Source organism: Mycetomoellerius zeteki, unplaced genomic scaffold (assembly GCF_001594055.1).
Source record: "Mycetomoellerius zeteki isolate Tzet28-1 unplaced genomic scaffold, Tzet1.0 scaffold135, whole genome shotgun sequence".
NCBI lineage: Eukaryota > Metazoa > Arthropoda > Insecta > Hymenoptera > Formicidae > Mycetomoellerius > Mycetomoellerius zeteki.
The window spans coordinates 2,264,606-2,292,585 of NW_017256287.1; the positions used below are offsets into that span (position 1 = coordinate 2,264,606).

At 33.8% G+C, this 27,980-nt stretch overlaps 2 protein-coding genes across 2 annotated transcripts in view; one reads left to right on the forward strand and one right to left on the reverse strand.

Annotated features, from left to right (window-relative positions):
* Rab3GAP1 (RAB3 GTPase activating protein subunit 1) overlaps positions 1 to 27,980 on the reverse strand; it is a 34,897-nt gene that overhangs the window by 2,279 nt on the left and 4,638 nt on the right. Inside the window, exons 7-11 of the mRNA XM_018462059.1 lie at positions 1,431 to 1,488; positions 1,236 to 1,326; positions 1,000 to 1,141; positions 195 to 375; positions 23 to 122 (exon numbers count right to left, since the gene is read on the reverse strand). Of these exons, the coding sequence (XP_018317561.1) occupies positions 23 to 122; positions 195 to 375; positions 1,000 to 1,141; positions 1,236 to 1,326; positions 1,431 to 1,488 (572 nt within the window). The remainder of the gene's footprint in view (positions 1 to 22; positions 123 to 194; positions 376 to 999; positions 1,142 to 1,235; positions 1,327 to 1,430; positions 1,489 to 27,980) is intronic.
* haf (leucine-rich repeat and fibronectin type-III domain-containing protein hattifattener) lies at positions 3,294 to 27,361 on the forward strand. The gene is made up of 7 exons (XM_018462062.1): positions 3,294 to 3,674; positions 23,468 to 24,345; positions 24,577 to 24,892; positions 25,091 to 25,674; positions 25,940 to 26,372; positions 26,636 to 26,812; positions 26,898 to 27,361. The coding sequence occupies exons 2-7, from the start codon at positions 23,470 to 23,472 to the stop codon at positions 27,179 to 27,181; spliced, it is 2,670 nt and encodes an 889-aa protein (XP_018317564.1). The 5' UTR covers positions 3,294 to 3,674; positions 23,468 to 23,469; the 3' UTR covers positions 27,182 to 27,361.

Genomic DNA, 27,980 nt, shown 5'->3' on the forward strand with positions numbered 1-27,980 from the left:
TTATATTTAAAAAAATACTAGCCTTTTCCTTGCCCCCATTCGTCAACACCTTCATCATCAATCCAATCTCTCGGGGAATACCATCGAATAAAGTCCTCCAGGACTGCGCCAGGATTTGCCGCCTGCGTTTTATCATCGTAATGAAAATGGATGTATCTTGTAAAATATATCAAGGATCAATGCATAATGCGTACCTTGAAGGATTCCATGTCTGATAATAGGGACGCGCTCATCATTCGAGCTCGCATTTCGGAAGCGTATTTGTCGGTACCAAGCTGCATCATTACCTGCGCATCCTCCTCCAGTTGGTCCTCCGTCTTCGGTACGGGATCCTGCGTGACTGGTAGATAAAGAAGGTCTCCAGTTTGGATCAACCTACACATTATCAATTCCCGTTAAGTCACAATTATACACTTTTCAACTTTACTTCGTCAATAGAAATATTTGATATACCTGGAGATGCTGATGATTATTGAATGTAGTTTATGCGATATTCTTTGTATTAGGAGCTAATATATTAGCCAGTAGAAAAATCTCGTGTATGTTAAAATATTGTAATTTATATTATAATATAAATTTCATTTATTAATATAATATACTTTAAAATACTATAACGCTATTTTATTTCTTTTCCTATCTTTAGCTGGTAAAGTTAAAATATTCCAATTTTAATATAATCAATGTATGTACATATGTATATAGACTCAACTGATAAAAATTATTTTAAAATTAAGAGCTACGAGTCACAACAAGATGATAAGTGTTAGAAATCAACTTAATATTTATATAACTCAATATAACTTAATTTAATATAACTTATTAAATATTAGATTGATTTCCAACACTTACCATCTTGTTGTGACTCGTAGTCTTTGATTTTAAAATAATTCCAATTTTACACATCAAGAAAAGATTTTTTTATAATATTGTAAGCTGTAATTCTAGGTTTTAAGCAAATCTCAACCAATTTGCGGTCGTTATCCGTAAAGAAAAATTAACCTGAGCGAAGGATGTTTGGCCAATCTTCCCGCGGGTTTGTTCCACAGCAAGTGCTTCGCCTTCAATTGTGGCTTCGTTGATGTCAACTCCTCGCTCGTCAGCTCCTCGCTCGTGCATTCGAAAAATTCGTCATCTTCAGATTCTGCAACAGCAGAATTGTTAAGTTCCAGATCAACAATTTTCAAATTTCTTCGCTGTCATTCGCGTATAAAGCGTAATTAATTCGCGAATATTACCTGTCTCGTCCACATCGTCGATTTCTATGCTCTGAGACCTATGCGCATTCTCCTCCCTCGTTTTTTTCCTCGTTATACAGCAGTTCATCATCTGCGTGCATAAAACGTAAGAACAAAGCCAATGAAATTCTTACCTAAGGAAAGTACGTAAAAATTATATAAGTATTACATAAAATATTTGGCAATTCGCATCACCTGTAATTTTTGATGCAGCAAGCACGTGCGAACGGAATCTGGAAAACCGGGCCCGACTCTGAAATGAGATATGAAAACTGATTGTATATCGTGAAATGATGACATTGTCTTCGGAGAGAGAGAGAGTCTTTCACTTCATTGTCTTTCATTTTGGAGTCTATCATATGATCCCACGCGTCTCCATTTTCCTGCAAGATGAACTTTCTAAATGCTATCGACATAAAGACTATAATTATAAGCCCGATATACATCAAAGTATTTTAAACGTAAATTTGTTGATCGGGGATATATGTATCTAGAAATGTAAGGCAAAAGATTTTCATAGTCGTGTAATGAGATGTTAGATGCTAAAGTCACACCGACAGGTTTGCAATGTCGGTCATTGATATAGTAATGTCTTGTCTCCCGTAAGTATAATTTCAATATTTTAACATGCATACGTATAACGGTATTTCGCGTATTCTATATTTCTGCAGCCAACGAGTTATTTATATCCATATTTCCTGTATTAATGATAAACATTTAGCCGTGCTAATTCCATCTCTCGAATCGATATTATTAGAATTATTAAATTGATTCCTTCGCATTAATAGATAGAGTTATAATCAATTTTACTTTGCAATACGGCTTTTTTATTTTTACCTTCATATTTAAGACTTGTTCTATTATGAAAAAAAATTAATAAAAGTTTATATTCTGTAATTATGAAATATGTGTGTACGTGAGACGGCAAAGATTAGTTAAAAATAAAAAACGTAAATCCAATAGTTTCTTAAACTCTTTTTTCCAAAGATAAAAATTATTTAATTTTAAAATTCTTTTCGATTGTACTTATCTCATTTTTATATGACGCATCCATCTATGAAGCATCTTTTTTAAAAGATCAAGATTCAATCGGACGTTATATCGATTTATCAAATCTTATAAATGGAAAATCGGACTACAGAGCAACAGCAGCGCATGCGAAATTGAAGACACAATTGTATCGGCCATTGGAACATACGCCATACGCTTACAAAATCTTGTCGCATATAGCTGACTTGACGACACGATAACTAGAAAGCAACAGGTGAACGACAAGAGAAGAGTGCTCATTCCCTTCAAAACATTTTATTGCAAGCCTAAAAGAAAACGCGGGGAGATATATTTATACGTTCGGTTAGATTTAAACAATTCGACACTTCGTATACTAATAAAAAATTTCAAATATTTTTTACTTCAAAAAATTAAATGTCATTTCATGAAAAAAAAAAAGAAATTTTAAAATCGTATTTACTTAATAATAATAATAATATATATATAATAATTTCTTCTTTTCTCTGCCCTGAATACAATCAGAATAAAATATGAAATAAATATAAAACTGTATAGAGATTCAAAATTGAGATTATTTTGTTGAAACACAAATTAAGACTATTAATAAAACAGCTTTGGTAAACGATTGGAATTAAGGATGCCTAAATACTTGCGTAGTTTTGTGTGGTTTTCATCGGTTAAGACACAATTTTATAATAGAACAATTACATATATAATTCTTATATATATAGTAGTATATATATAATATTTCTATATATATATATTGTGAATTAATTATGATATATTTTACAGAGTATTCTTGGGCATAGAATGATTTACACATGGTTGGATTGAAGGATACTCAGATACTTGGACGCAGCAAGACCGCCGTCAAGGGTCAACTCCGCCTTCGACAAGGTTTTTCCGCCAGCGGCAAACCTCGTCAAGACGCTTACATCTTATCCGGCCTGCAGGGAAGGCCTACCGCCGAAGACTCGGCCGCCCTACCACCGGCTGTCACGGTGCTGGCACGAGACAGGATTTCTACGGGGGCCGAGGACGGACATAGCCGTGCCGCTTGATTCTTGCAGTCGACTTTAAGACCGCGATGCGACGATCAAGCTAACGGTCAAGAGAAGCCGGAGCAACCTTCCACGTTCGCGTCCGTGCAATTCGAAGGTCCACCGACTCGAAGTGTAGAAACGGATTTCCGTTTTCTTTCTTTCCGCTTTTCTCGTCCTTTCTGCAGGACATGACCAACTCGTAAGACGCGATTTCAACCGCATTTTGTGCATTCCGGTTACGCCTACGATCCGCGAAAGGAACGTTCGCTTGCTCGTACGAGTGTTGCGTTTACGTGCGGTAGCCAGGTGAATTCTCAGTGAGGTGCGGCCGAATTTCTTCCTCGGCATCATGGCCCAGATTGCTCGTTCGTAGAGAAGAATATAAGTAAGTATTAACGTTTTAAGTACATAGACGCATAAGTTTTAATATGTTAAATGTATCCGCGCTTGACGCGAGTGTACTTATCTGAATTTTTGTAAGTCTCCTATGAAAAATTTGGTTTTCGGACTTAATCGTCTCGCTTCTCGGATACAGGTTTATTTGGTCTCGAGATAGTCGAGGAATAATTCTGCTGGTACCGTGAACTAATAATACCGTTACGTGACTAATAATGAGCTTAGAAAATTCGCGATATAAATGAGCGGTGTATTTTAATTCCTCACTGTGCAGTTCAACGTTGATCTGATCTAAAAATAATATCTAAAGTACTAATGAAATTAAAAACGCTAAAATGTTTACATTACTGTGACATAATTTCAGTTTTTTTTTATATTTGTAAAAAGATACTTTCCTAAAAAGTCTCTAATACAACAACTTAGAATATTAGATTTATTTTCTTTTGGTTCCTAGCTAAAGAATTAAACGTTCGGCTTGCTCTTTTATAAGCGTTATACTATTCTTCACGAAACTATAGCAGCGCATCGCGTCGCGGACTCTTCGAAGGGTTAATGCACCTACGTGCGTATCTTACAGCTATCGTCTTCAACGTACACCGTCCGACCTTGAACCGCACTATAGATATACGACGTAAATCAGTAACCAGACAAGATACCGAATAGTTTGCGTGTTTGCGCTCTGCTCGAAAAGTTCTCATCCTGCGTTTAATTTTTTTTATACAAGGCCCAAAATTGAAGATTTTTAAAGAACAAATTCGTTTACTCAAATGGCATTATTGGAGAGATATAAAAGTTTTTTTTTTTTACAAAAATGATCCACATATATACATATGTACATACACAGGGTAGTCCACTTGATTTGAAAACCTTGAATATTTCATTTATTCTTGATGATACTAAAAAAATGTTTTAGATAAAAGGAACGGTTTCGAGAGGAAGTTATTTTGGTTAGGTTTTTTTTGTAGGTAGAGAGGCACTATATATATACGAAAGTCAATTCTATTTTTTTAGCTATAATTATATGATTTTATTACGTGATTCCTCTACTTTTACATAATATGATTTTTTAAATAACATGATTCTTCTAATTATTCTACAAAAATATTAAGATAGAGATATGGAAAAATCAATAGTTTTCGAGTTATTTTATACTTTATTCTGGCATATATTAACATATAAAATATTAAATATCTCGTGAATTATTCATTTTTTGATAATCATTCCTTGATACTTTCATGCACAGAATAATGCGAGGTGAATCAAAGTGTGTAAAGAAAATTCATAGTTGCTTATTTAAAAGTTATATATTTTAGAATTAATGCAATTAGGTACATAATTTTTTTAATAAGTAACTATGCGTTTTCTTTACATCAATTGGTTTAGCTCATTATTCTGTGCATAAAAGTATTAAGGAGTATGATAAAGAAAAAATACGAGATATTTAATATTTCGTGTTAATATATATTACAATAAAGTATAAAATATAATTCAAAAACTATTGATTTTTATGATATTTCTATATTTTAATACTTTTACATGTAGAATAATTAGGAATCATATCATGTAAAAAAATCATATAATTGCATCTAGAAAACTGGAGATGACCTTCATAGTTAATATGGCGCCTTCACTTAAAACAATACAACGTGACCAAAATACATCTCGAAATCATTCCACTTTTATATGAAACATTTTTTCGTATCATAAAAAGTGAAATATTCAAGGTAAGTCTTCAAGATAAGTGGACCACTCTGTATATATATTGGAAAATATGTACTTTATATCAATTATACTGTCTAATTACTCATACATAAAAATTATATAAAGAAATAATATTAGGTAGTATATACAATGCCTTATATAAAATATTAATAAAATGGCAAAGATATTTCTTATTTGATTCAAATTTCTTGCTTAACTTGATAGCTTTTTATCAATTCTCTTGGATATGTATATCTTTCGATTGAATATTTATACATATTTAGCGCTTAAAGACGTTGCAAAAACAAGCTCGAAATTATGGACGAACAATGAATTATCAATCATAATTTTTCAACATTGAGATCACTAACTAAAATTACGATATGTTGTGACAAATCGAGAAGCCGACAGTGGAATTTATAGGCAGATGTGATAAGGTATTGAACCTTTTATGAAATTATGAGGAATGCTTGGAATTTTTCAACATTGAGAGTAATGTATAGGTTTATCAAAGATCATGATATTATCGAAATACTTTAAATAGTTTATCTCATAAAACGAATAAATCGATTTGGATCTAAAAGAGAAGAGCTTCTTCGTGTTTTTATTTCCGCTCGATCGGTCGACCAAGTAATCGGGAACGATATCACGAACCTGAATCTTCAGAAGCGATATCGAGAGAAGAATGGAAAGTGTGAAATTTATATGGAATAAAAGGACGAAGAAGCAATAAAACTAGGAAAAATTGGATAGCATTTCTTACAAATTGCATATGTTCTATGTGGTATTGCTAAATTATCAAGTATGTTGGTCGATCGTTCTGCGCGAGTAATAACATTACGTAAACATTGCATAAGTGGATCGGGAAATATATTTTTATATTTTTTAATATAATAACAAATCGCGGTGAAATACATACTATATACGATGAAAATATGTAACAGTCTTTTCGATAATACTGTTTGGATAATTAGCAGTGTTTTAAAAAATCCACGGTTAATATTTGTCTTTGCAATTTTTAAAGTCATTTCGTATATACAAAGTGTTCCTCAAATCGATTGTTATAATTTTCAAGATATTTCCAATTCGATGAATTGGTAATAAAATGTTTTTAACAAAAGTTTATTGAATTCTGATAAGGAATTAATTCAATTAATATTATGTAAAAAAATTAAAATTTGTTTATTTTTTTAACAAAAAATTAAATTCAAATTATATATTTTTTTAAATGAAACCAATATTTTTTCCATATTGTTGTAGTATATAAAAAGACAAATTCGATCTAGCATTATGTATCATTTTAATTACTCGATTTCAAGATAATTCAATTAATACTTATAACATCTACAAATCTGTCGTCGAGAATCAATCTAAAGCAGTAAGATCATTATTAGAAACCAACAAATTGTTATTAGAACATTTTGTTGTCAGTCGATCAGAAGTATCTCAAAAACTGTGGTAACAGGTTTGGGAAACATCCCCCCCCCTGTATATTAAAACAACAAAGTATTAAGTCAATTACTTTTATTAAATATTTTAAGGAGCAGTTAATTAAATTAAAATGCAATTAATTATTGCAAAATAAGATGTTCAATTAAATTTAAAATAATTACAGTGCTTGAAAATTTAAAAGTGCAATATATATGTGTGCGTGTAAATATTAAATTTATTATTAATTGATTATAACTTTAAAGGAATACTTTATATAACGTAAAAGATATATATGAAATTCACAAAATACGCAAACTATACGATATATTCAAGAAAACTATCAAGAATCGATCACTCTTTGCTCCACATTTGCATGTATTCTCTTCCGCAAAATGTTCGCGGAAGATATAACCACGAGTTATTTACGAAAATTACTTTTCGCGGGAAACATTTATCGAAATGTCTCAATACTTTCACATGTTAAACGGCTGAATGTTTAAATTTTCGCGGAAGCTTGCCAGGTTCAATACACCGAGCGACTTTTAGGATCGCATACGAAGGCAAGCAATGTTCATCGTCACGGTCGGTCTGACGAGAAAAATCAGGGCGTATGATAATGACGTCCAGTCTGGCAACCATTATGGAGAAATTGCTGAGATTTACTCGAGAACCGACCGACGAGCATGGCAATGGTGTATAGTGGTCCGTTTGTCCTCGAGCCGTGACTATCGAACCATGATGCTCTCCTGCCTCGATTCCTACATCATTCCTGTTTCATTATACTTGCATTTCCAGTTGCCACGATTGTCACACTTGGTTAAGGCATTATAGTCTAGTTTATTAATTAAATTGTTCACAGTAGTAAAATGCCTTTTATCCGTCGTTTCTCATAAATAAAATAAATATTAAAAAAACAGTGTTCTCTCAGTGTATAATTATGTTAACATAATTAAAAAATAAATTAAATAAATAATTATATTATATTATATGATTCAAGATAATTTAAATTATCAAACAATTAAAGAACTTATTTTTAGAATATAATTAAACATATAAATATACGCTAATTTTGATCATTTATAAAATGTAGAATAGAATTACATAAAATACTTTCAAATAAAAATATAAAGTTTAGTATTGTAGCTGAAAACGGTAATCGTTAAAAGGAAACACTTGTCATCATTGCGATAATAGACGTCAATTTACATTTTATCGTTTTTTTAATGAAACACACTGATCTTTTGGGCTAATTGCAATTCATAAGCGTCATTGTTCGTGTCTATCATTTAAATGTTAAAATATGCACTTAAATAACGCGACAGCTTCTCTTCATGTCTTATCATGATACTTCGATCGTGATATTAACAACGATTCAATTAAGTTAAATATTCTAATTAACATTCACTCTTATATAAATAATAGTAATATATCAGATATTAGATAAAAATGTTCGATACTACAATCACTGTAAAAGATCTTCGAAAATGCATCTAAAAAAACTGCCATACTATTTTGAAATTGTTTATACGATATTATACATAGGAACTATAATCATATTAAAATCAATTTCCAAGAATGTTGCGATATCTCGATTTTGCGATATTACGGAAGAAAAATCTGATGTAGACATATAGCTAAATGATTCCTAGTTAAATTAGTTAATATATGTATTTATTTTAAAGTTAGAAAATCGGTAGTTCTGTAATGCTATATGTGATATGAACGAACGCACGTTTTGCTACGCTTTACGATTGCGTAGCAAGAGCCAACGGCTTTTCTATTGCAGTTTACGTGTATTTTACCTACGTGTGTATTTTATTCAAGAAACCCTTCGAACAGCTGCAAACCGCCTGCGATCGAGTTTGCGTTTTAGAAAGGCACGTGCACCGATGCACGACACGATATCGTATCGTAGTCGAATTCGTTTTGAAGAAAATTACAAAGAGCAAAATTGTTTAACGCAAAAAGCTCTCATAGGATTCATAGAGATTTTTTTCAGAGAAAGGAACAGCAGAGAACGACGTAAAGTTCCACTGGAAACTACTTAATTGTCTCAATGTTGCATAGCATTACAATTTCATTGTATTCTAGATAGTAATCACCGGTCATCTCATCCAATCTTTATATTTATTTTTCATTTCACCTAAACTTTTTTGTTTTGAAAATAAAATCATTGATGTACGCGATGAAATGTCGAGAAAAATTGTCGAGGACCGCACAGATTGTCATCATCAAGATTATTTCTTATCTTTGAAGAAAGAGAATATGACCTAGCGCGACCTATCCCACATCCTAGAGACCGAGAGAAACCAAGTTAACGCCGTAGCTCTCATTTCCGGAACAGCTTCTTAACTTCCGTCGCAGGCATCGTCGAGGCACTTGCCGCCCAATAACTGTTCCGCTCACGAATCGATTGATCGAAAGTTCACCTGACGTCATAATTTCTCCTGATTATACTCTCGAAACCCAATTTAGCGAATAAACCTCATATCTCTCGAGATTAACTTGTATCAACAGAATTTTAAATAAAATTTAAATACAAAGTATATGATAAGGATGTTAAAAATTGAAAAAATGCAAAATTATTGTCGGGGATAAATGTTGCCCAAATAAAAAAATTAAAATTAAAAGAGATGTTCAATAATGTTTATATAACGCATAATGCACGCTTTGGAGATTTCAATGCCTGGTGAATGACTAGAGGCAAACTCGACGCCTCGCGTCGCGTTCTGGTTCACAGTTCTACGCGAACGGACGATTGTGTCGGCAGCGGATGAAGTTAGTAATTAACCGTACGATGGGCTAATTCATGTTTCTTTGTTATTGTGTCGGTCAGGCTACCCCCTCGGGTCCGGTATTGTGCGACAATTCTCACAGCCCGTGGCATAAAATAAAACGTCGCATAATCCGGTGTAATTCGGCGGACGAATTCTTTTCCACGAAACTGACAAGGTGTGCGAAAGGCGTATTTATCTTCCGGTAGATTTACATGGGGTTAGTAGGAAAATAGAAGCAGAGAGTAGCTAGTCGTTTTGCAAGCTACATCATTGTTACACAAAGAAATCGCAAGTTACGCATTGTTCGTCTTTCTGAAACATAAAGCGCTTTCTTTTAGAATAAATATTTTTAGAATATGTAACATTTCTCAGCACTTTAAAAAAATTGATGTGTCTATAGACATTTTAGCAAATTGGTTCTGAACATTCGTGGTTACCAAATATTTTGATCATCAAACCTTTAATTATTCTGTATTGTATGTTATTTAACTAATAATTTTCAGTTTGATTTGCCAAAAAAAGATGATATAAATGTAATTTGTATAATACGAATATGCTCACAAACATTTCTAAATTCAAAAATATTAGATAAAATTCCAAAATTTTATATGCAAGATTCCTTGCTGGTTCCAAATAAAGTATTTTAAATAAAAATGTGAGCCAATAATTTCATCATACATATTTTGTCATTCAAAATACAGCAGCTTCTTAATGAGCGCATTCAGCGGATTCAACAGTTGAGTTAATGCTCGCTGTTATTGGTGTATTCTTTTAAATCATCCAATCAGAATTTTAGATCTAGAAGAATACATCAATAGCAGCGAGCGTTCAACTGTTGAGTCTACTGAACGTAACCAATATTCGCTATTAATATTCATTCGTTGTTGACATTACAAGTCCGGATCTACAATAGGTGTTTTAAGACTTAAGCCGTAAGAAATTGACCAATTATGGTCAAATCCGAGGGGAATAATCGACCGTGATTCGCCCATTTATTATGATTTAAGGCTTAAAACCCTATTGTAGATTCGGGGTTATCGACTGTTAATCAGTTATTCAAAATATCTTCAAACAATGTTCCGTCTAAATATAATGAGCAAGTGCTCTCTCTTTTTCTCGCTCTGAAACATCATCGTTCAGAATGTCTCCCGAAGATTTCGACATTCCATCTTTTGTGACGACAATGCCTGATTCTCATATGGAATCATTATATTTAGACGGAACATTGTTTGAAGATATTTTGAATATCTTCCCCCCCCTCCCAATGGATCCCCATTTATGTGTCACTGTTCTTGACATCGAAGCCGCATGTGTGTCTATACATACTTAATTATAGTCTATACATACTTAGAGTTTTGGCATTATGAAATTAAGTAGCGCTTGAGAAACGCAACGCGCGAACATCATTCTGTCGTGTCTCAAGGTATTTCTCGTATCTTACGAAAGCCTACCATAGAATAATGAATTAAAAATAGCATTTACAGCATTACGTCTTTATAAACGTAATTGGATAGACAATCGTGACATTTACACTATAAATGCAAAATTAAGTAGTGACGGGTGTGCTGCATTTTCATAAATATAATTTTATTATCGTACTACAATATGCGAATCAATATTTTATATTTTTAATAAAATTTGAAACATCAAAAAATTATAAAAGTGTCACTGATTCATTAATTTTCGTGACACAGCATCATATCTACAAGCTACATATATATATATATTTTCATAAGTTTTACTTATTTTTTGTCGCTATATCTTCGTAATAATATTATATGCTGATATACAATCTCTTTCTTTTTTCATGCCAACAGATGGAATAATAACAAGATCAAGCTTACTATTCTCATATCCTAATTTGTCGATCGAAGGTCAAGACGCAGTACTAGAAAAATATTCCAGATTTTGACAATGCGCAAAAGCGAGAGAGTCAATCGAATCTATTCTTTTCGATTTTTGCGATTCAACGATTACGAGGAAAAACGCGTGAAAAGGGAACATAAAGATCGAGGTAGATCAGGACATTCTCGAGAAAGAAAAGCGAGCGTCAATCGTGTGCAACCGGCCATTAACGCAATGATCATTGGAGTACGATGATCGATAGATTAAACAGATATGTCTTACTGAGCAGCTTTAACAAAACTATATAACGTATTTCACTGCAATAATGAAATTGTCGTTTTCGTACTGAGATACACTAAGACAATTCACTTAGAGTAATAGTTGTAAATAAAAATAAGGACTGTTTTTAATTTGTCACTATGAGCAGCGTTAATTAATTATTTATAACTTTATACCTCAACATCTCTCTCTCTCTCTCTCTCTCTCTCTCTCTCTCTTTGCAAAGAAGAAATCATCTCCTAATTTATTAAATAATTTATTAAATAATTTATTAAAGAAGAAATTATTAAAGAATCTTCCAGAATTGGAAATAGCGCAAGAGAGAATATATTTCTCTAAAGATCTCTCTTCAGTTCAATACTTATAATTTTTATTTATATATTATGGCTTTTTTTTTAGATTTTATCAAGTCTCAAGAAAAAAATTTATCTACTTAAAGCGTAAATTTCTTAATGATTATTTTCTATAGCTTAGAAACATAAATTATAATCTATCAATATTGGCTAGCCATGTGGCTAGTATTGAGAATCGTCTAGAACAATCTGGAATAATTTCTTCGCCGGTATGTCTTCGCTTTTTATGCGCGGAACAACAGTTGATGAAAAAAAAAATCGTGACGCTTTGCTTTCTTCCGAGCTGGAGGCCGTGAAATGTTAATCGTCACGGTCGACAATGATCAGCCACGATTTCGAGAGCCGTTCGCTCTTTTTATAAAAGCCGTTCGCTCTTTTTACACTCGGAGAAGAGATAGCGGTGTTGTATTCCCTAAAATGCCTAGTAATAAAGTAATGGCGCATTTCGTTTGCGCATTTCGATCCTAAATGCAGCTAACGTTCAATGATTCAATTATATATTTTTTTCAATTTTTTATTTTTATATTTGACATATCGTAATAAACTTAAAAAAAGTATTTAAAAAGTATTAAAAAGTATATTTGGTATTTAAGACCGATATAACACTTAAAACCGATTTTTTTATTGGTCGCCATATTATGCGCAACACAACACTTAATTCCACTATGGCCACGATTCGTATCTTAGCAAATGAGATGTGTCAGTAACGACGAATTTGTTGCTAATTTGCGCAAAGCGAGGAAAACGCGCGACAAGAAAGATTTAAGATCGCTTCTTAACTCGCTGCTTAATCGTCGGTGAGCGAATAACACCACGCCTATATAGAATATTAAGGATTTATGAAAGCGAAACTGAAACGGATAATTCCTTAATTGTCCGCTGACAACGCATTCAAGATGTGTAAAAATTGAAAGCTTTCGCCGTGATAAGTATAATTGAGACGTTAAAGACAAAAGAAAGCACTGTTCATTGTGGAGACTCATGTCGTTTCCAATATAAATTTTTTTTAATAAGTATATTTTTTTATTAGAAACAATGAACTCTTATTTAATAAGACCCATTTATGTGATTATTGTTATGTGATTGTTATTCATTTATTATGTGTGAGGCTTGCGCCAGAGAATGATTTTCAATGCTGCTAACTTTTAAGAAATTAAAATTGCATTCAAATTGCTAGAAATTTCTAAATTTAAAAGATTAATTACAAACCAAATTTAAGGTAATTGTGATGCTTAAGAGTAGAGTAAAGCCCAAAGTATTTCTTTTTTATGATTAATAATAATAATTTTAAAACTGATTTAGAAAGTTAAAGAACGTTTAATTTTTTTATTTTTAATTAATTTTTTATTTGGGCCTTACTATTTTCATATGCATGTAATAAGGCCCAATGAGAGCTTAAAAAATTTTTTTTTCGTTTACAAATATTCTATACAGAAGATATATTTTATTTTTGTGAGTGAATGAAATAAAAATTCTATTCTCACTCAGTTCATTTCAATATTTCCATAAATAGGAATTTAAAAATAATAAAATAAATTATATGGGTATTATTTGGTCCAGAGATCTTATTTTTCTATAAAGTAGGAAAAAAAATTAAAATGATTAACGGAGTCAAAATGGCACCCTCGACAGTTCTAGTATAAGAAGTAGAAGAATTTAAATTTTGCATTAAATTATACTTAACGAAATGTTCGATATAGTATTATATGTATACTCTAGGCACATATTTTGGATTTAATACAAATCTGTTGGATTCAACAGGGTTGTTGTCAAGCGACCGATTAACCTTAACTAACGCGGAGTGTCATTGATGAAGAATGGCATGCGTTATAATCGCAACGTGATTCGCTCGAGGGAGCTCCTCGTTGTTCGCCGGTCCGTTGGCCGCATATATGCGTGTCCTGCGAGATGGAGCAGGTAACAGTACTTAGATAGTCGGTTGGCATACTGTGCCGACTGGTAGCGTGGACCGTTACAGGCATATGGAAAGTTCGGCGGGTCGTAAAGCAGCCGCGGTAGAGTGCATGAGCTACATAAAAATGCTGCAAGGAAGCACGAGGAAGACCGCGAGGATAAGCTCCCGCGGATCTTCTTTCAAAACTGGATCCAACGACGTGTGTTGCATCCAAGATAAATTGCACCGGCAATCCCAGTTAATCCTTAATTAACGTTACCTTGTGTCATTTCATATCTTTGTGTGATTTCATTACCTTTTCATATGTTAGTTTTTATTCTCATCGAATGCTATTTGTGGGAACTGTCGACTGGTTTCAAGTTAAAATATCCTATTAAATGTGAATAGATGTTAGATGGATTAGACATAAACAGATAAATAGATTTGCTGGAGTGTTTTGCTGTCTGAGAGCGACTCTCTCATTGTTAGATCTTTGAAGTGGACATCTCGTTTCGCGGATTGAAACAACAAGTAATCTTGCGGCTTATTGTGTATGCTTGTAAAATGCATAAATAATGGAAAATCACGAAGGAAGACATAGCAGAAGGCATGAAATGCCATTAACAGGATTCTATACAATTAGAAGCTCGCGAAGTTTTTAAGTCAACGAAGGATATGTCTTCTTGTAAATGTCGATCGTAAACAACGATTATTCTATTCAAGAAAATTATATATGCACGAACTCATATTTACATTATACACGCATACAGTTATATTATAATCTTGAGTTTTACATTATCGGCTGAATATTTCTTAGAACACAATTATTTAATTTCAACGTCCTCCAAGTAAATTTAAAGAGATAAAAGATTAGATCTCTCAGTTAACTTTAATTAATGTTTCTAAAAGAACGATTTATAGAAGCATCATTTCGGATATTATTTTCTACAGAAAAAAAATGTTTAGCTCATCTATTATTATGGAATGATCACAATGCATAAGGATGATATCATTCTACGCATTTATTTACAGGTAAAAAAAACGCGAACACTTTCTCCTTTCGCGAGACAAGACGCATGATGCGAGAGAAACAAGTTCAATGTATTTACAGACGATTGCAACAATCTAAATTAGAGCAGATGTAAAGTAGGCACACTTTCACCGTATTTGCTTAATTTAATGCGATTCCGCGATAACGTGTAGTAGTTAGTGCGACTCTTAAAATCGATTTCGCTTTACGCACTTTCTTACTCTTCTCATTTCCTGCACTCAGTTAGAATTTATTTGAATTAAAAAATCTCAATTAAGAAAGAATGAAATAATTTTATAGAAAATATGATAAAACTGGTTTCTTTAAATGCACATTTCAAATCTCAATGTTAGAATCATATAACTTATCCCTAATTAAGAAATAAGAAAATAATTTGAGAAAGTGAACCAATTTAAAAAAATAGATCATTAAATGCATTATTGCAATGAAACGTTATTCATGTTTTGTTAGATAATTAAAATTTTATTATAAATCGAACCATTTTGACAATTTCTTATTTCAATGATAAGACGTACGTTTTAGTTAATTTTTTAATCGTCTTCAACGAGGAAATTAAAATAATCGCAGACAGATGCATTATCGATTAAACTCCGAGCACACGATTTACAGTGTTTATTCCTTGTCCTATTTTCTTATTATTGTTTTTAATTAATTATAGAGAATCTTAATCATATTTTGTTTAAATAATTATTATTCATGTCATCTTCTATAAGACCTAGAAACAATAGAAAGTTATAAATAATATTTTTAATGTTATTTATTTGCATAAATATAGACCGGTATATGATTAATTTTTTTCACTTTACATGAAAGAGAAAAAAAGTTAAATTGCAGATCGCAATTGTTCGCAGTTAGGAGAGATATATATCTTTCATTTTAGAAAAAATGTTAAGTATATTGTCCGGAGTAAGGAAAAATTACAAATATTAATCGTGAGAACCTATCATGGATCGTGAGCTAAACATTGAACAGGAGCGTTCACTAGCCTTTAATCACTATAATGCAATATTCTAATCTGCCCCACAAGAAAGATTAATTCGTACAATTCTTTGGATGTAGTGTTTCAACGGATTCGAGCTCAGCACATTGCGGACACTTACGTACAATTACATATTACATACACATACAAATATACATTCATTTTGCATTCAAAGGACTATGTCCACTTTAACATCGGCAAGTTATATATATATATATATATATATATATCTATGTTACTGGCTAAATAGATCTCTAACAAAGGGGTCAAGTGTCATTATCAGAAAAAGAAGAAGAATATTCCGTATAATTTGGAGCTCGCATAATGAATCTCGGATAATAAAGTATCTGTCGTACAGAATGAAGAGATAAAGAAGACCAGAAAGAGAGCTAGAAAGAGGGAGAGGGATGGAGAGTGGCAGAAACGGAAAGCCGAAAGAGAACGAAAGTGAAAGGATCGGATTCCATTCCAGCGAGTATATAGGTGCATGTGGCCGTTGCACGTGTGCCTTGCACGCATTTACACGTGCCATCTGAAAATGCCGGTTTACGAAAAACCATACCGATCCAGAATCGCTAATCGGCCGGGAAGAAATGTATGTATTAGTAACAAGTTGCGAGCAGTTGCGAAAAAATCTTCGAGTGTGATCAGTGCACACCAACATATGCTTCGTGAACAGATTCTTTTCCACGTGTAGGTAGTCCATCTGTAGTCGATCGAATACAGATTTGTAATTATTACAATTAATTAAGTTACACATATAATTAAAATAATTAATAAAAATTATATTGCTAAAATTCTAAATATTATAAATATGAAATTTTTCAACTGAAATAAGCTAAATATCCCTCATATTAATAGTAAATAATAATTATTACTGTTAATATGAAATATATATATAATTAAAAGTTTAAATTTCACAACCGATGTTAAGTTAACTGAATTCAACTATTCAATCTTTGACATAAGTCGACACGGTAATCGAGGACGTCGTTCGTCCTCGTCAATCCACGACATTCATGCACGACACATTTCACCGTGGATGGCGATTTCTCGTTATCGGTCGTATTCTTCGGTGAAAGGTTATTCAATCGGCCGATTAATCTTATCTAAAAATGTCATAACATAGCCGACGATCGGACGACAGGATGACAGATTTTCTAGGAGTAGGCGCGAATTTTTTCGCTCAATGAGTAATTGTGCTGTCGCACAAAGAGGAAGCATCGTCATTTAGGAAAATATAATCCATTAAAGCTCAAATTAATCATTTGAATTCGAAGGTATATCATTGAACACAGCATACTTTCACAAGACAGGTCAATCATTTTACCGTATTTCTTAAGAAATATATTTTGATGTAAAGTACTTTGATGTAAATTACTTCAGTTAGTCAAGATCAACTGATAATACTTGCATTTTTCTGTTGCACACAACAGAATTTGAAAACAATTTTTTAATTTCGAATCTCATACGATATTTATTTTAAAATTAATATCGTGAACTGTTTGATTTGTTCAGAATCCTGTCAGATTGACAACGAATTGATTTAGCACAGTCAAGGTCTTTGACGAGGTTTAGATGCCGCCGGTAATCTCGCATTGTCACAGTCTGATAAACGTGTTCACGCACGCGATCAGCAACTCTTCCATCTTTCCAGAATACTATCGAGCGTACTTATAATACGATACTTCGTATATCTTTATGATACAACTGCACGGGAAAAAAAATTGTGATCTCTAACGTAAAAATTTATTTTATTATTATCATATATATTTATGAGAAGTACACGAAAAAAATGATTTTGCTGAAATATCTAAAAATATAGATAGATTCAGAAATAATTTTATTAGATTATCAAAATAATTATATAAGAAATTCAAGCATAACGAATGTTGCATAAAGTTTCGATATTCGAGCAACTAGTTCGAGCGTTTTACATAATTATTTTTATAGTCCAACAAAATTATTTTCAGATCTATATCTAGCTAAATTTTTAGACATTTCAGCAAAACCGCTCTCTCCGTGTATTAATTCATCAATTTAAAAAAAAAAACTTATATAAAAGTCTACGAACTTAATCGCGTATTCTCTCAATAACTTTCTCAACGGACGAAAAACTTTTTCGGTTTAATTTAAGAAAATATGCGATTAAGGTCTTAAATTGCCATTTAATTATAATTGATAAATATCAAAGCATTTCCGTATGTACGATCATCATTGATGTATAAGTCACTAGCATCAGGAAGAAAAAGATGATCGTTCAGTCATACTCTGGTAACGTCAACGTACCAATCATCGATCGCTACAGTGATGGAGGTACTATAATTGCGTTCATTACGAGTTAATTATTTTAGCGGTTTGACTGTTATAATTAAGCGATGTTCCCAAGATTATCTCTCTTAATATTAAGAAACAGCGCATCTCACGCAGCGTACGTATTATTAAATTAACTTAAAAATATATTCCAATAATTTAAAAATTTAGTAATTAAAATAGAATTTCTATAAAATTAATAAAATTAACAAGGATAGTCTTCAGTTAATTACATACTTTTTTTTCTAAATAATAAGATTAGATTTGTCCGGAAACTCAGTGAGATCGTTTTTCAATGTTCCATAATATATTATGCACGTCAGAATAAACTCTTCATGCAAATCGTTCATGATGGCGAGTAATAATCAATAACGGGCCACGCGCATTACAATTAATGATTTAGTACACGACGAAGCAATCTGTTCCCATTAACAAGTGTTCCGGCGCCGTAACGATGGCTAGTTTAATTAATTCATTGCTCACTTCCGCGCATTCTCAGTACCTATTTTTCCTCTTTTTTTCTCCTAGTCGCTAAGAAGACCCAAATCGCCCATTGCGCTCTGAAAATTCTTTACTACCGCGAAATCATTCCAGAAAGCAAATATTACAAGCGTATGATTCTGATTGTTGACCATACGTGATTAAAAGCTGCTAATTAAAATTAAAATTAAAATTTTAATTTTAATTAGCAGCTTTTAATCACGTATGATCACATATGTATAAAAATAATATATAAATATATATATCTTAAAAATATAAATTATATAATAATATAAATATTTTGTGATAAGGCATAGAGTAAATATCATGAATAAAAAAGAATTTATTTGTTGATTATTTGAATTAATAAAAGGCTCAATGAAGTTATCGAGTCAATTTTATGAGAACGTTAAGATTATTTAAGAGACAGGATGTATGATGTCAGAGCGAAGAAACTTGAATAAATCATTCGCTGAAATCATTTCTAATCCTAACGACAAACATACATAATTTACAATTTCACAATTTATAATTTTAATTATTAAAATTCGTGATTATTATACAGGATATATCCTTCTTATAATGAAGAGCATTCATATCCTACCAAGGCACAATAGCTTTTGTAGAGGTGCTGCTTATTTTTGCATAAGTTAATCCTTTCGGTATTTAAGCTCCAAGCATTTCCTGTTTTACGCTCGCATAAATATAATGATGTTTTAGACTATTTACACGCGTATTTCTCATAATATTTTCCCAGGCAGGCTCGCCAGTTTTTTTTCTTGGGACGAACGAAAAAAGCGTTTAAATGGCACGATATCCGCGTCTATCGGAAAAGAGCACGTTTACGTATTTGCGCGGAAATAATCAGATCGTGAGTGAAAGGTTCGTAATATTCCTTTCGTCGACCTCGCCGAGATCGAGAATGTACATTATAGCAACACACTTGCGATCTAGGTGACTCCACTGCCACGAGCTCTTTTTAATCCGGAAGTTGATCGCCGAGATGTTGCCACGGCAAGTGCGAAAAATGTGAAAGGTGAGCCGTTTTCCCAGATTTTTACGCCTGGCCATAATTGTTGCACGCATTTATACAAACGCAGTCGGAAGACGATTCCGTGAAATGAAGAAATCTATTCACTAATTACTCGCAAACCTAAATAACTCGTGCAATTAAAACTGAGCTAAATAGTTCCATGAACTTAGACTAAACTTTCTTGACACAGCGTAAAAAAAGGAAAAAAAAAATTTACAAACGATAATAATTAAAATCTTTGAGAGAATCACTTCGTAAACATTTTATTCATGTGGGAATATATCGCAGAAGATTCCTCAATATTCATTACATTCACTTCGTCCTTCATTAATATTCTTTTGAACGCCACCCGTGTTGTCTTTCGCAATATTATCGGCCTTGACATACAGAAACTTTTTCGATTATTCTCGAAAAGGATATTCCTCTCTCTAAGTTCTCCAATTGTTTCAGCAATTAAAGGGATTCTAAAGTCTATTTTATCGACTCAATAGGACTTACACACATATGATTTATGTGTCATTAACACATCGTTATTATTACATACTACATTAATATCACACGTATAAATATATGTTACGTATAAATTTTCGTAACGTATTTTCGTATCGAATTAGGTGTTTAATTGTAAGTGTAATTCTAAGAACTCGAAGGTTGTTTGTTCAACTACTGAGATCTGTGAATTACAATTTCGTAAGTACAGATTGCAAAGCTTTCATATCAAGCAAATACTGTCATGATGTTGATAGCTTTAGACGTCATATTGGACCAAGAAATGATAATGAAGAATTTAAAAAATTTATTTTTTTCATTCTCTCGCATTGTAACAAAACGCTTTATATTTAGTATTAAAATAAATTAAAACTAAATTAATTTATATTTGTTTTTCTGTAATAATGTTTTGTTATTTGATTATTACAAAATAACTTACAATCGTTACTAACGAATATAGGTATATCTATTATCTCTTTTTTTATTTCTATTACATTTTGATTAATTTAATATAAAGTTTATCAAGTAGAGACAATTTTACACTGTGATATACTGATATGTATCAATTTACCCCATTTATCGAAGCAAATTGTTTACAATGCAGTAAGTTCGTACTTCACTTATTATAAACAAACTATACAGTGTATAGAATCATTTCAGACATGAAAATATATGGAGAAAGATTCTATCATACCAATACATTTTAATCATTATAATTAATTGTTTAATTAATTGTCTAATACCGAAATTGTAAAAATTATGCCAACAAGCTCCGGTCTCCCCTACTACTGCAATCACGCACAGAATGCAAGATGTGCGTTTATGAGAATTCATGGCGTGTAAACGCGGGCAACGTGAGACCGGGAAAAACTCGAAAGTCTGGCCGCGATGCTGCAGTGTTGAAACAGAAATGCGGCGCAACCATGTAATAATCTAACAGTCATTATCGTGTATGCGCGTATAATACATGCGTGGTGCATCGACCTGCTAAGAATTGTATGCGAAGAAAAAAATCAATCTTCGGTATAGGAAAAATCAACGCTCTTGCGAAGAATCAAGAGTCGCAAACTGAATATTATATCTAAACATACAATACATAATATTTCTTTTTCTTTATCCTTTTTTTTAAGATTATTATAGGAAATTTGAAGTATTTTAGCTTTATTAGAAAAAAATCAAGGATAGCATAAATTTAAAAAATTAAATAGTAAGTAAATCAAAGAAGTGTCGCTATTAGAAAATCATTAGGTCACTTATGGCGATATTATGCATTTGTGAGATAACTAATAACCGTAGAAAATCACCGTGGAGAAAAGTCAAACGTGACCAACGCTCGAGAACGCCTCGTTGAACAAACCCGAGCCCATAGATTGAACCCGTTACGAGTCAACGGCCGGAGTGTTACGCGTGATACGTGTCCTCGGCTCGATCTCGCTATCGATAGCCACACACCTTACGGTGCACGAATTCCTGCGGGTTTCGATCATGATCAGCTATTCCAGCTGACGTTACCTGTCTCAATAAAAATTTACCGTTCGTCACAATGAAGATTCACTTGTCAAAAATGTTGTTTGTCCAAATCTCGAGTCCAAAAATCGAGAACAGAGATACGCGAAAAAAGCTGCTATTACAAATGAAATCGTAAAACTTGTTTCACGGAAAGGTTTGACCAAATATATAAAAATTTAGATAATATATACAGATCTGAAAATAATTTTATTGGACTATTAAAATAATTATGTAGGACGCTCAAACTGATTAGTAGAATGTCAAAACTTTTTACAGCATTACTTATCATGCTTGAGATTCCTACATAATTATTTTGATTGTTACGGAATTATTTTTGATCCAACAAAATTATTTTGAGATCTCTACTTACATTAGCTAAATTTTTAGATTTTAACAAAATCGTTCTTTCCGTGAATTTTAATTCTATAATTTTCGTTGTGCACTCTATATTTTGAATAATAAAACTTCAATTAAAAATTTAACTGTAAAGCAAATTTACAAAAATTAAGATCGCTTAAATAACGAGTAGAACCTATGCATTATGCATCCTAAGTGTCTCCCTAATATTGATTTTAATACGATTTCACTTTCTCTGTTTTCGCCCGCGGTCTTGTAATTATTGTTCGCATTTGGTAAATTCGTCGCTTTAATGGATGATTACATTCACTTGTATATGGAGAGAAATGGATCATTCTCGTCGTTACCGTAATAAAGCCATGTACGGCATAACGAACTCGCAGTACTTTTCAAGAAATTCAACTACTCTGCACAATCTGATGATTGTACGTACATATAATTTAGGAAAGAATTTTTATGACTGTACTTAAGAAGAAGGCGGAAGATTTTTCGACAAATGCCATGAATTTTCACCGGCGCGGCGCAAGGTTAATAAAACGTAATTGAAAAAAAGAAAAGACAATTTATACAACGAATCGCACATTTCGTTTCATTGATATCCGCAAGAGACGAGTGTCGTAGAGTACGAAAATAATGTTTGACGAAAAGGCCGGATGGTATTTCGCGTTCGTGAAACAACCTGTCCATGAAGGGAAGCGCGAAAGGCATCATATTATAAAAAGCGACATAATTGCGAGAATGCATAAGCGTTGCGACATATGTTTCGAAATCACGCGTGTACCCACGTGCGCCCAAAGGAATTGGCACTTTCTCAATAAGATGATGCATTCCCTAAGTTACAACACAACAATGACATCCACGATATTCGAAGAATCTCAGAGTGCAACTCGCGTAACAGCGATTAAATTATCACCTTCTGTAAAATGTTATATCAACGTTTATTCTATTAATTTTCGGAATTTACGTTCCTAATTTCATTATTACTTTTTCATATCTTGGAGTCAATAAGTTTTTTTTGTTGTATCCTGCAAATATTTTTGTACATTGTACAATACAGTACGTAATATGAAAAACGACATTAAATTCAAAATATTACATTTTTTCTATTTGTTTTATTCTTTCGCATTTTCTATAAACAAAATAATTGTCGTTACAATTTATACTTTTTATAAAATTTTTTATATTAACTTAACCATCTATTTGTCAATTTATTTCCTGCAAAAGGAAATTTAATAAGCCTGCAACTTTTTTATTATTATTGTTAAAGTTGTTTTTATTTCTTGATTTTCAGACATGCAAATTCCAAAGAAGTTGTTGCTGTTGCTAGCGGGAGCGTTTGTCGTTGCAGCGACGACGTCCGTTTGTCCGTGGTCGCAGTATACGGTGGATCTCGATAGCTCATGCATCTGCGATTATAATCTAGCTGGCGAGCTCTCGGTACAGTGCGATATTGTCGATTATGAACAACTACTGTCGGCGATTCGTCGTTACGCCATCAAAACGCCGATCGATCTATTTTATATCAATAATAGTACAATCGGTGTCTTAAGGAACAATACGTTTGCCACTTTAAAGATCAACAATATACAGCTATCTGGGTGTCGTATTAGGAGCATCGAACCAGAGACTTTCAAGGGTCAGGAGAATCATCTAAAGAGTTTGAATCTTAAAGATAATGAACTCACGGAAATTCCCGATATCAACTTGAAAATCCTGAAGAACCTCACTGTGCTCGATCTCTCGATGAATAAGATTACCAAAGTCAATGACAACGCCTTCGCTGGCACCAAATTAATCACGTTGAAACTTTCCGACAACGAGGTCACTCTCGTTCCGGGATCGTTTCGTGGCTTGGAGAAAACCCTGAAAAATCTCAATCTCAAAGGAACGCGGCAGAAGAAAGTGCCGGAAGCGCTCAGAGGATTGAAGACTCTGGCCTTCCTTGATCTGTCACAGAACAGCATACGCGAACTTCCCGGCACATCCGGAACCAAAGCTTTCGAGGATCTTGATTCCCTTACAGGATTAAACCTCGAGAGAAATCTAATCCAGAATATCGGTCCAGATGCGTTCTTCGGCATCAAAAACACTTTAAGCTCCCTCAGCCTGTTGAACAATCTCATTCCAGATTTCCCTACGGCGGCTATCAACAGCGTCCACGACCTTAGAGTAAGTAATAAAAAATTACAGAAAAAATAGTAGGCTATCAAGTTTAAGGATGAATACTCTGAAAGAATTTTTCGTGTGCAACTATTCACCTTAATTTTTATCGAAATATCTTGTTAAGTTCCTTAATAAATTAATGTGATTTTCCTCGAGTGACTATTTCACAGTGGCTATTTTTTTTTTACGATTGATCAAGCCGCATTATTTTCTATGAAATAAATTGATTCCCTCTAGGTGTTGGATATTGGATTTAATCTAATCACCGAACTACCGGTCAACGCCTTTCAAGGAAACCCGTCGATCACGCTGTTAGCGATCGACGGTAACCCATTGTCCACGGTCCCGGAAGAAGCACTCGCCCAACTGAACGGTACCCTGCGCGGCCTAAGTCTGGGCGGACGATTCCTCGTCTGCGATTGCCGCTTACGGTGGATCATTGAATGGATCAAGACGCGAGACCTACAGGTCACCAGTCGTGAACGCAAGCCACAATTTTGTGGCAGCCCTCAGCGATTGCAAGAAAAGAGTTTTTATAATATCGATCCCGAAGGTAAATCCTATGATCATCGAGATTTCCTCAAGCTTAGAAAATTTAATTTTTTCTGAAATCAAACAAGATTAATTCTCTTAACTTTAATATATTAGCGTTAATTGAAAAAAAAAATTACTTAGAATAAGAGAGTAATCTGTTTTAGGAATTTCAAATTCAATATTGGAATAATAAGAAAATAAAATTTAATTGTTATAGAAATGAATTGTGAACGACCGTCGGAAATAATCGGAATCGGAACGGTGGAGAGCGTAGATACGAGAGAACCGACGGAGACGGTAGCTGGAGATACTGGTATCCATCTGCCGACCGTACGATCCACAATTTCTACAACTGAACTAGTCACCAGCACGACACAGCCTACGACCACGGCGATAGTGTCGTCAACAACCGAGCAGAGAAGAACGACACCATCGGCACCATCCTCGACCTACATTCCAACAACCCGACCGACTGCTGCGCGAACTGGAAATGTCGTAGTCGTGAGGACCACATTGTCGCCATCAAAACAACCACAGGAACACGTGCAACAGCATCATCCGCCGAGACCACCGTTGGTCCTGGGTTCGCCATTGTATAAATCGAAATCGAACGAGAAGGACATCATTGTAAAAGATGTGCTGAGACAGGACAACGCGGTCATTATATACTGGGACACGGAGGCAACTAACATTCTAGGTTTCAGAGTAATCTATCGTCTGTTCGGGGATAATAGTTTCAAGCAAGCACCACCGCTCGAGGCTAGCGAACGAGAATTCAGAATCAAGAACGTGCCTTCCCAGGTAGAAAGATGTCTTTTACAAAAAAAATTTCCCGAGCAGAAATTGAATCAGGGTGCGATTAAGGTCCCTAGCAGGTTATCCCTAATCCTAATAGGGACTATATCAGGAATGTAACGCAATATTCCGACAGTAACCTGACAGGATCGAAAGATCAGGTTCTTATCACAGAACCTATTCAGACCCCTATTCAGGTCCTGATCAAATTTCTACTCGGGTTCTTTACATTAAAAATTTCGATAATTCACATGACATCAATCAATTGTAGGAATGCATCGTAGTTTGCGTAATCTCGCTGGAGGAAATCAACATTACACCGGCAAATGTGCCGCATAACCAGTGCCGTGAGGTCAGAACGGAAAATTCGCCCACCTCGAACATGGACAAGATCACAATTGCCGCGAGCGCGGCTATCTGCGCCACGATTATCGTCGCGGTGATTATCTTCGTGGTTGCGAATCGACGCCGCGCTCGTAAGCTGCATACCTTGCACAGCATCGATCAAACAAAGATGGGCGGTCCAATCGCCGGTCTTCCGGTCAATTGTTGCTCGAATGTGGGTCCGACACCCAGCCCCGGCGGACCTCTGTCGTCAATGGCCACTCTAAACGCCTACAACGCCCAGAAAGAGTGGGACCAGGTGTCGGCCTACAGCAACAGAAGCATTCCGCGGCCAAGGATTTTCTCTATTGATCGACAAGGTAAATTATTGTCTTTTTATCGCTTATAATATATAATATTTGACATCTATAAAGTTTATCATCTTGTTTATACTCCAGGTAATTTTATTTCAAAATCTTAAAATGAGTCATTAGTTGTATCTGTTGAGTCTTAAGATAAAAAAAACTTTCCAAAGATTTTTATCTTTGAAAAATATATGTAAAAATACTGGAAGGATAAACACTTAGAAAAATAAAAAAAATATTATTTTTATCTTGTAACATAAAAATGAAATGAATTTCAGGATCGATAACCAGGGCATCTTGCATCGATGACGTGCGTTCTCAGACCGGACACTATAGCAGCAAAATATCTGCCCGATCGATCGCTGATGGTCAATCTCAGCATAGCTTCTCCAACAATTCCACGCGGTATTTTTCGAACACTGCGTTAACTTCCAATCTCGTCAGCACGAGACCAGGTTGGTTACCTACATGTGTTCGGTAAAATTTATCACGAGCTTTATTCCCCTAATCTTCTGCATTCTGTTTCTCGCAATTGTTCAGAATTACGACAATCGCGCCAGTCGCTGGCGGCCGCCTCGGACCGGATGTCGCGGTCGAACTTTAGCAGCAATCACCTGCCTCCACACTCGTCAGCCCGGCGGCAGCGACCACGATCGCGTAACCGCAATCTGGAGTCAAATCCCCCGCGACCTAGCAGCCGATACAGTCTAGCCGATTCCACGCACACTCTCAACAACTACGATGAAAATAACTGGACCGATCATGACATGGATATTTACATGGCTCGTAATCCCACCACGAGGAGTGGCCTCGTGCCGCTCTAAATATCCGTGGCCTCGTTCATTATTGCTCAAGCGTATTCAATAGAGTCCAATTTCAACCTTAAAGGAATCCTAAAGTCGTCTGTTTTACCGATTATTTTCCAAATAAGTATTCTTCTAACTGCCTTTACATACAGATTTAAAAATTTTTTACCACAATTAAAGTATAAACGGAAATGTAGTCCAAACTGGTCAACTGTATTTGTTTTATATAGAGTAAATTAGGATTATGACTATACGGAAAAGATGGCCATTGTAACTTCTTCAATAATTGCTAAATAGAACATTGTTGTCATTCTAAAAGCCTATGACTATCTTTCTCGTATGGCTATGTTATTCGAGTTTACTCCATAAGTTTTGTATAAAACAATCTTGGTATGGAGTAGGGATTACATGAACAAACAATGTTGAATACTTAGAATTAGGCTTAGATACTTAATGTAGTTAATATGAAAGATTAATTAGAGAAAGACCCCGCCCTTATAGAAATTGGATTTTGGTGGAATTGGCTGAAAATTTGATACGTTGCAGATCTTGTCGTCCTGATAAAGTCTCCATGGGCTCCTTCTAATTGACTGATCTCTATAAAGCATCGTTTTCACAACTGGTTAATATAACATTTTATTTTTAACAAATACGATGCATTCCTATTTCATTATTTGTACATTTTTTCTATGCATATTTTAAAAAAAAAAGCTGTAAAGATGATATTGATTTGAGGTTGATAACCCGATTTTAAAGATTTAAGGCAACACCGTGTTGCTTCATATCATTTAAATCAGGATTGACAATTGAGTTTCCT